The sequence below is a fragment of the Papaver somniferum genome, chromosome 7 (assembly GCF_003573695.1).
Source record: "Papaver somniferum cultivar HN1 chromosome 7, ASM357369v1, whole genome shotgun sequence".
NCBI classification, from domain to species: Eukaryota; Viridiplantae; Streptophyta; class Magnoliopsida; order Ranunculales; family Papaveraceae; genus Papaver; species Papaver somniferum.
In genome coordinates, this window is record NC_039364.1 from 65021018 (window position 1) to 65031511 (window position 10494).

General features: G+C 36.2%; 2 protein-coding genes across 2 annotated transcripts; one reads left to right on the plus strand and one right to left on the minus strand.

The window, feature by feature from the left end:
* Positions 1-3665: 3665 nt before the first annotated feature.
* On the plus strand, positions 3666-4783 carry LOC113292709 (RING-H2 finger protein ATL79-like). Its single transcript, XM_026541580.1, has one exon. It carries the CDS (start codon positions 3925-3927, stop codon positions 4570-4572), a length of 648 nt encoding a protein of 215 aa, XP_026397365.1. The 5' UTR covers positions 3666-3924; the 3' UTR covers positions 4573-4783.
* Positions 4784-5571: 788 nt separating this feature from the next.
* Positions 5572-9976, minus strand: LOC113297495 (autophagy-related protein 13a-like). The gene is made up of 4 exons (XM_026545978.1): positions 9576-9976; positions 7710-9190; positions 7444-7625; positions 5572-6350 (listed from the first exon to the last, which is right to left on the minus strand). The coding sequence occupies exons 2-4, from the start codon at positions 9084-9086 to the stop codon at positions 6029-6031; spliced, it is 1881 nt and encodes a 626-aa protein (XP_026401763.1). The 5' UTR covers positions 9087-9190; positions 9576-9976; the 3' UTR covers positions 5572-6028.
* Between the last annotated feature and the right edge of the window lie 518 nt (positions 9977-10494).

A 10494-nucleotide genomic window follows, 5' to 3' on the forward strand; every position in this document is an offset into this window, starting at 1 on the left:
CTTCCTGTTCCACAAGTTTTATCCATCAATCTCATGGATCATAAAAAAAAACTCAAAGAAACTTATCTTATTTCACTGATTTTCTATCGAAATAGTTGCTGAAATTGCTTAGATTCAACCGTACGCTTCCAGTTATCTTCGTCGATTAAGATTTCATCTTCAATACAAGGTACTGAATGTAGCAAATGTAACTTGAAGTTAAAACAATCTCCCAAGTCAGTTCAAAATCAAATTAAATGAAATAAATGGGTAAAATAGATTATGATTCATCAATTTCGAATCTGAAACCCGACTTTGGATGAGATAAACAAAAAATTCAAGAACCCTAGAAATTTTTCTTTGAAAAGTATAATTAAGGTGAGATTATATCAGATCTAACTCGAATTATGATTTTAATAACAGATTTGAGCTGAAATCAAACTGTTAAACCTACCGATTGAATTGAAATGTTAAAATCAAGAATCTCCATATTCATTTGCTGATGACGATTATCACTTCTTTTCCATTGATTTTCATTGAATCTCCCAAGAACAAGTGATGTTGATGTTGAACTTAGGTTAGATAATCAGGATCTTTGTTTCTAAAGCTTAGATCTAGGTTTCGAAATCGGTTTTTACTGAAAATCTCGATTAGAAACTGTGTCTTCTGTGCTTATGTTGAAATCGTTTCTCTGCTTGAGAGAGAAAGTGAAACATAAAATGAAACTGAAAATGAAATTTATAGCTTGTTTTATTACGTATATATACAAAATGGCAGTCTTGGTATTATTTGAATTATTATAAATAAATATTTTATTAGTAAGCCCGAATCTAAAGTTCTGGACCTAGGGATAAAAAATCTTGAAAGTATGAAGTTGGTAATGAATGATCCATTTTGTAGGGTTTCTTAATGTATGACCCATATATTATGGGGTTTACAGTAGTTTTCACTATATTTTTATACTACTTATATATAATTCTGATTTCGAAGATTGGATACCATTAGTTAATGCATATTCTAAACTATCTATTTTTAGCATACTTATGAGATAACTTTTAGAATCCTATTTTGTGCACACTCCTTTAACGAATGTGCACAAAACAAACCAATCATATTGGTTCTCCAAGAATAACGAATAACTAAGTTTTTATTTTTTTTAATCTAATTTTAATTTTGATTTTATAAATAAAAAAAATGAAGTGTTATTTAGAAAAGTTAATATTATTTATTTTGTGTAAAAATAATTTTGGAAGGTTTAGCATCATGAAGACTGGGTACCAAGGATTGTGAAATTCTTGATGATTTTGGTGCTTGTGCTTCAGGTAAGTTAACATTGACGATAGCTAATCAAGTAGCAAATGGAAGTTCAAAAGGAACCGTAGCATTTTATCGAGAAGTCTTACAATCATGTTATGTTCGGCATAATCTTAGAGCGGCATGATATTTTAAATCTGATGTTGATTGTTGAAGAAGCACTAGTGTTTTGAGAAAACAAACACTTTAAGCTTTGGCTGATCTTATGAGCGGCGCGATTTTAAAGTTCCTCCCAAAACCTTAATGTTTTTTTTTTTTGATAGTCCTGTTGGGAGCCAGAATCACCATTAATTTGATCTGAGAATGTTGAGTACACATGTCTTTAGGTGTTTAATTAGAGATAATTTTTAACAAAGATTATACATATAGTTTTGTTGGCATGATAAAGAATACGACAACATTCATGGAGTTTATGAACTTCGAGAATTTCTTTACCATGGATCAATTTATTCAAGCGGAAAGGTATTTAACAAGATTAATAGGAAAAGCGTACGAGAACATCTCATCAACTAGATACTGCTTTCTTTAATCAAGTCGTGAATAATTATCTTTGTTCCATATTAAAGAAGAACATCACGGGAAAGATGATAAAAGGATGAACTTCATTGATTTGCTTCATCTCCCTGCCGAAGAAGATATCCTCAATCCGACCGAACAATAATTGACATGTTTGTTGGATGGAGTGATACCACTGCGATTAATTGACTATTTCCTAGTTTAGAAAGTTATATTTAAGGTAATGAGTGTACATACTTTATATCATACTTACCTTTTGAGATTTATAAAATCAGTTTAAAATAAAAGAAAATAAATTTAATTAGATAACGATTATTTTAAATCAACTAATAGTATCTTTTTGTTACGTGCACACTCTTTAAAGGAGTGTGCACAAAATTGGACTTTAACTTTTAGCCCACTTAATGTTGATTCTTACTTAAAAGCAAAAACTAATTATTTTTTTCTTCGCAAAGTTATTTCCATTTCTTTTTTAAAATCTCTCTCTAGTCATTTTTCGGTATTAATTTAGTTGTTTTAACTTTTAGTTGTTTATCTATCTAGTATTCTATTTGTACAAAATTAATTACCAACTATGTGATTTATTTCAAAGAAAGATTTACGTGGCCGCCTGGTTCAAAGTACATCCTAATAACGAGGAAAATGCTAAGGTGGATGCACATTCCTTGACCCCAAGAAACTGGAACATAATCGGTATCGAGGGCTAGCTCAATGCTCAATTCTCCAGCACTCACCCACCCACCTACATGTTAATGGTTTCAAGAGAAAACTATCTTACAGTTGCGTTATAACCTTATACGCTATATAAGATTGGTAAAGACATCTAGCGTTCCTTGTTTCTTAAATTAGAAACCTATTATAGGGACTCCAAACTTTGGTTTTAGGGCTCACAAGATGACAAAATAGAGAGTCATGAAATAGTAATCAACAAAACCTCTTAACCTATTAATTTTGTTAATGGTAATATCTTCCATCAGTTATTGCTAATAATTACTAGATTAACTAAATTAAGTAGGATTAGTAATTGAGTTAGACTAATTTATAGTTAGGGTTTTAAAATCAAAATCAAAATCTATTTTTTTTTTTAATTTAACATACGATTGAGAGTCGTCAATTTTCCCAACCGTAACTAACATATACGGTTGGGACTCCCAACCGTAAAAACATTCAGGTTAAAATACGGTTGGGAGTTTATATTTTCCCAACCGTAACTACCATATACGGTTGGAACTCCCAACCATAAAAAAAAACAGGTTAAAATACGGTTGGGAGTTCATATTTTCCGAACCGTATAACTGTTTTACGGTTGGGAAAACCAATATTCCCAACCGTAAGTAATTCTGAAACTATTTAAAAATCCTTAATTTGATCAAATCCTATCTATTTATGCGATCAAAATCAACAAAAATGGATGGGTTTTCGATTCTTACCTAATTAAAGTAATTATTTGAGGAGAATCAATGAAGTAATTACCTAATTGAAGTTGTGAAAAATCGTCGTTGAAGAACAACCAAAATGAAAAAAAAAAAGGAAGAACAAGAAGAAGATACGACGGAGAAAAAGAAGAGGATCAAGTCTAGGTTTAGTTTTTGGCTTTAGGTTAATTATTTAAGAATTTTCTTATTATAGGTTAAATATCCCCTTATCTACATTTGGGAGCCCTCGAAACCAAAAGCTTGAAGCCCCTGTGATAGGTTTCTTAAATTAAGCTGTATCATATTCCTGACGTACTAGCTCGAACTCGTACAAAGAGCTGTTAATATTTTATTAATCGGCAGATAGGACAGCAACAAAGTTTAAACAACACAGTGAAAACAAAATTCACAGATTAGAAAACAACTGCGAGCAGTGGTTTTGGTTTCAGTTTCACTTTCCAAGTAGTTTGTTTTTTCTCATCAGAATCATATCAGTTACTTTTAGTAGTGATGACAAACGTCAAACCCCCCTTTCTTAAAACTCTTTATCTTTTCCTTCATCACTCTTAACATTTGTGTGTATGGATATATATTATATCCATTCCAAAGCAAAACCACCAGCATCAAAACTCATATCACCCTGTGATTTTCACAGATACAGATTAATTCACTCTTGTTCTATAGACTTCCCTAGCTAGTGATGGCATCACCAGAAACAGCATCTGCAGCAGTTGGGAAAGTCGCATATCAAAATGATCCGCCCCTCTCCCTATCTATATCGGCAACATCTAATACCGATGATGTTATCATCCCAAAGAACGAATGGTCTCCGTTCGAAAGCAGAGCAGATTTCAACTTAGACATAGCTCTGCTACTGGTATTCCTTGTTTGCTTTATTCTTAGTGGTTTTACACTAAACTTCTTCATCAATAAATTTCTCAACAAAGGTTCTCCTTCTCCTGATTACCAACAAACCCAGAGATTAAAACTTCAAGAAATGGCTAAATCTTCTGGATCCACACTTGGATATTCACAAGAGATTGAACTAGCTGGCAACGAACCACTTTGTGCTATTTGTCTATCAGAGTTTGTTAATTGGGAAGAAATTAGAGTGCTATCAAAATGCAATCATGGATTCCACGTTAAGTGCATCGAAGCATGGTTGTTATCTTCTCATACTTCGTGTCCGACTTGCCGAACTACTTGTATGAGTACCTCCCAGCCGCCCCTAGACAACAACCAGGGTGGCGATGAAAATAATGATTTAGAATCTGGATTTGGCAACACTAGCCGCACGGAGGTACCGGTATTACCCACAGCAGAAGAGCAGAGTAATGGGTCAGTCTAAATACAAGATGAATTTGCAAATTATGCAGATGATTTTGTTTCTTTGTTCGTTTGTTTGTTTGTTCAGTCAAGTATGTTTTGTCTCTTCACCTAAGGTTATTAGAGGATGCAATGTTAGTGTTGATTAGAGGATATGAAAAGTACTTGCTATATCCCTCTGATTGATCCATTTTATTTTTTATTGCTAGTTTAGCATTTACTAACTTTGTTAATCTGTCAAGTGTTGATTTGGTAGAATTTGGATAGAGCGACGTAAACTTCATATGCCTCCACTTTGGTCTTTCAAACTTAACATCTTTGATTCCCCTCACATGAGAAACAGGCATAAACTATCCTGAACTTCGCTAGAACTGGGAATTTGGTAGCGAAAATGGACCTAAAAAAAAGTAAAGAATATGTTAAAAAGTTTGTATCTGGTCTCAGTTATGCAAGCGTGACAAGACAGGAGGATTACTGTTACGTTTCAAGCTCAAGATAAGATGTTTCCAGAGCATGAATGTTTCTAGCTACGGCATAAGTTGTTGTTATCAGTATTGCTAGAGTTGGAAGGAACAGACAAGACTACATTCAATTACCATGGTCATGCCCTAGAACACACGTAACCTTGGGCATAGTTGGTCCCCACTCCCAACTGTTTCTTTTGTATTCCCCCTTTGTGTTCTCTTCCTTAATTTCATGGATATATATGATGGCGATGTTGAAAGTTTTGACTCTTCAATCGTCTTTCATGGTGGTTCAGCAGGCTGCATCCACCAGTAAATGTGAAAAACTGTTGGGCGGTTTTAGACTCTTGATTAGCATTTTATGGGTCGAGTAACAGAAGGTGCGAGTTGAAAATGCGCAGGAACCATATATTATCTGACTACTATTTCCGCCTAACTTTACTTTGTTCCAACTAACTGCCAAGTGATTAAAACAAATGCCTCGCCATGAACTCTTATCAGACCTATCTAAGTTTTGAAAGGAAAACAAAAGAAGATGCAATATTTATTGGGAGAAATTAGACAAACAAACAAACAAATGAATCTCATTAAACTGCAGAATTAGTTCATCAGGTTCACAGGAGAGAGAGAAACCCATATTCACAGAATCATAACCAGCTACAGTATGTAGGTGCATACCGTCAGTATGATACAATTTATGTACTCCATAGAAAGCGTTCCATTTAGTACATCCTACAAATTAACATGCTGAGAGTCAAACTGGGGAAATAAAAACGGTAATCAGTTTCTGATGTTCCTGAGACAAAAACAATCCTTGTTTTGCAAACTTTTGTGTCTATATGATGTCTGTATGTTCCTTGTTTTTCAATATAATGGTAGCAAACCTTCAGTCGTAATGATGTCTACTTACATTAAGACTCCCCTTTTCCAAAGTAATGGGGGTCCTAGGTCAGTCATGTTCAGAAATCCCTTGTTATATGCATATAGAAACTATCAACCTAGAAAGCAGCTGGATTAGCTTGTTCTTCGCTTATCAGTCGAGTCCCTATTCCCACTCTGAGAGAGTAGCAGATCTTTCATATCTCTATAACTTCTTAATTCCTCCAATGCATCTGATGTCTTCCTAGGCACGAAGAATCCAGATGCAGTGGTACTAACTTCTCCGTCAAACTCGTTTTTGGATGATTGCGAAGAGTAACAACTTTGGTCTTGTCGCAACGGAGGTGCTGTCTTTAACGTGTGTACGAGGACGCCAATGGCAGCATCTTGCGATTTTCTGGTTGAGGAGAATGCATGTGAAGTAGATGAGTCCGAAGCTTCTTTCCCACCAAAGGTCCTGATATAAACAAGGATTTGCTTAGACGGTGAGACAGTTGAGGTTACCAATCAATGCCATTGTCATTTTAATTTTCATAAAAAAATAATCAATTGAATTGATCAACTATGATCTCACCCAACTCCATTGTCAACTATTTCTCCAGTTCCGCAAAAGTAACCGAGACTTAATATTATGTGAGAGCTGATAACACAAATTTAATTTTAATCTACATTATTTATTAGGGCATTCAAGGAAGTCAAAAATCGCATATCCATTTAAGCCAATACTGTCTCGGGATCAGTGTGTCACTAAAAAAACCTAAATTAGGTTTCTGCCTTGATGTTTACTACTCGTCATAAAATGAGATAAGATAATTTCTATAAAAGAATTCACATAACATGGCATATCGGAACACGTATTGAATTAACGTTCAATTCAGAACAAATTAAAATCCAAAAGACTGGCACAAGGACCTCGTCACAGATAGATCTGACCCAGATATATATTTTTTGGAAAGCAAAATGTAACAGTGGGGTTACCACATTGGAAGAATGAGAGATGCTGTTAAGTCCTAAAACAAAAGCATGTGTATCCACTATCCAGTAGTTCAATTCAGAACCGCAGATCTGAGTTCTGACTCACCAAAGAAACGAAGCTACAAAATTCTCACTTGCACAAGAATGAAACACACTGCCGATTGATAACGGAGAGTTGGAGATCAAAGCTTAAATGCATTGTCCTAATATACCACGTCATATTTGTAACCAAATCTCAAGTTGTCATGTAAAATCCTCCCCCCAAAACTAGAACCATACGTATGTATTTTAACTTTAATCTGACAGCTGAGTACTGGTTCAGATTTCAAAGATATACGGGACTTTAAACTTTAAAGAGGTTTTCACCAATTAAAAGCACTCACCAACACAAAACAACACGCTAGCATGAACTGAAATAAAGTAGGCACTCCAGGCAAAGAGAAAACAAAACAGACATGTACCTTCTAGGAGCCCATGTAACTTGTGCAACATGGAACAATGAAGGTAAAATGTTCTAGCCAAGACAAGGTAGCACAAACAAATAAATTGCAAAGATAGAGGTAAAACACAATTACCTGATCTGAGTATCAGACATATCAACATCATCAACAGCAAATGGACATGAGAACTCGCAATCATCGAGATCATCCTGGAAGGATAATCTGCTTGAGCTCCTGGAAAAGCCAATGCATGGAGAACCGCTGGAAGACATCAAGCCTGAGAAGCGCCCGGAATCATCTTTGCCATCTTTGAATTCCTACACAGCCAATAAAAGTGAGGTCAAGAAACAAGGACGAAATACAAGTTAAAGATGTGCGATAGAGTAGTATCTTAGGAATACCTTGTGGCAATAAAGGTTTAAATTTGCAATTCCAGAGGGCAGCTCTGCTGCTCTTGAAGCATCCATTCTCCTAAATGACCTGCTTCCAGATGAAGATTCCTGGGAAGAATGGTCGTATTTGGTGCTTCTAGGGGACATAGGAGGAAGTGCATGTCTGTTTGGATCAGAGGAACTATGAGTAAAAAGTCTAGAATTTCTAGCTATCATTGGCATCGGGATATTAACAGGAGCACTTTCTGAACGTTCAGACCGCAACCGGGAGTGTAGCGAGTTGAATCCTGAAACATGGGTGGGAGGGGACGGAGATGGAGATGGAGAAAAGGGAGGTGAAAGTTGATATTCATCAGAACTTAACCCCCTTCTTTGACTTGAAATTTTGTAACTCTGAGACCTCTGGCTGTATATATCAGGGGGTGAAGGTGAATAATCAGATGGTGTCGGAGGTGTACGATAAGCAGGTGGAGAACCACTAAGACGATAATTCTGTGTAAATGGAGCAGCTCTGTGAAGACCGGGTGTCCAGCTATGCGGACGCTGAAATGGGCTAGATGAAGAAGGATGGGCTCCTCTCAATGGAAAAGAAGTGGCACGATCTTCAGCAGAGGGGAAAATCTTCAGAGGGTCAGTAGCGGGGCTCCCAACATAGTCCATAATAAGCTGTGGCGGCAACGATGTGGAAAGCTCGAGGTTGAAATCAGAGAGTGTTGGACGGTATGTCGTAGATATACAAAGCCGACCTGGGTGGGCCTCCACTGGTGCAAAATTATATACCTTCATGGTTTCCTCCTCCTCTCTAGAGAATGGTTCACTAAAGGAGGAAACCTTATAAATGATATCAAAACTACAGGTCTGGTTCGATGTGCTAAGTCGCCGGAAAATTCTATAGGCAGGTAGAAGCCTCATCATTGAATAAAGAGAACGTAAAAGTATAATGGATTTCTTATATGTCTTCCCATAAGAGATGGATCCTTCGCTGGGTTGAGAAAGCATTGTCTTAGGAGACTCGTACTGAACTACCCACCTCTCTACAACTGTTTCAACAGTTGCTCTTTCACTTGGTGTAGCAAAGAGATCATCGGATGAATAAGCACCCAGGTCATCATGAACAAGTATTATATCAATAATCATTGGGTCCATTAAATTCCTATGCCAGAAATGCAAATTCTCTAAAGCCGCAGGACGATCTCCAAGAGCTAAATGAAACCACTTATCACTCTTTCTAGCACGACCAGCCGAAGCCAGATCACCACTATGATCATTTGAACGAGGTGGTGGTATCCTAGAATCCAAAATAATGTGTAAGCTCTTGAGAAGGAACTGCGAGATTATCTGCTCTGATCTTCCCGATTCAGAGTGTGGGCTACCATGAAAAGCCATTTTTCCGCCTTCCTTTTTTCTTTTATTATTAGCTCTTAAGAATTCTGTGATCCATATTTGACATAACTCAATACGAACGCTGTCAATGCCACGCCCTTTGTCACCTAACAGTGGCAAGAATTTACCAATAAGACCACAGGAAAACTTACCAATAAGACCACAGAATATCCAGTCATGGCTTGGAAGAATTGAAACATAAACCCTAGATAGCCCTAATCAATAATTCTTGTCTGCACAATCAGTTCTCAACACCCATATTCAAAAAAAAGCCACATCATTTAAACATACCTAATAAACATTTTTCAAGAACTTCAGATCTATAAGACTAAATCATAACATCAAGAAACATACAAATAAAATTTCATAACCCTAAAAAATTTAGTTAACCACTGCTTGATCTTCAACTTACATATACACAACCTTAGAAGATCAAATTAACATGAAAAACCAGCGAAACATAAATTATTAATAAAGAAACGGAAAACTCACCTCCAAGAAGTTGTTTCTTTCTGTCTCTGAAACGGAAGAATAGAACGGATAAAGAGGAATCCGACTACATTAGATGACGAAAAGACGTGCGGATTTTGAATTCTCAAGAGTTGCGTGAAGCGTTCATTAATTGAGACGAGAAGAGAAGGGAAGAGAAAGAGTGAAGAGGACGCTGAACAAATTTTTATCGTTTAAGTTATTTTTCTCAATTAATTATTGATTAGTTTCATCTTCTCTAAATAATTACTAATTAGACTTATAATATACTATCATTTTTCCAGGATGAAATAGAATCCCCGGATAATTAGAAGGAAATGGAGTGTAGTGTAGTTTCCCTCTACCATTTTCAATCATGTTCTCTCTTCTCTACTGGCGATCTAATCTGGTTTTGGTGCGGGCAGGCCCACCACAAACTACCCACGCCCTCTGTCTCTCTCTCTTGGGAAAAAGAAAACATTTTATGAAGATACCATTGGTTTTGAAATAACCGACAATCAGAGCAATGGCAGTGTTGTTTTTTTTCATTTTGACAAGGACAATGGCAGTGTTGTTGCCATAAGCCATATATAGCAACAAAGTGAGGCGCAGTCTTGGTTGTCAAAGTTGCCATGCTCACATATTCTTAAACGAAGTTGCTAAATATGAGAACTTTATTTGGCAACTCTCGTGTATAGTTACACTCTGTTATAAGCACCGTGGAACATTGGACGCAGTTTTAAAAGCCATGCCGGACGTTCTTTTAGTTAACGTTTTGTAAATGTAACGTTGTTTATTATCGCGTGTGTTGGGACGATTTTTAAAGTTGCGTCATTCGAAATGCTATTGTGAAATGTGTCTGACGTAGGACGCAACTAATAACAACGTCTTACTCCAACGTAATCTAAAATTACATTTAGTCAGACAGATTTATTAATAGCGT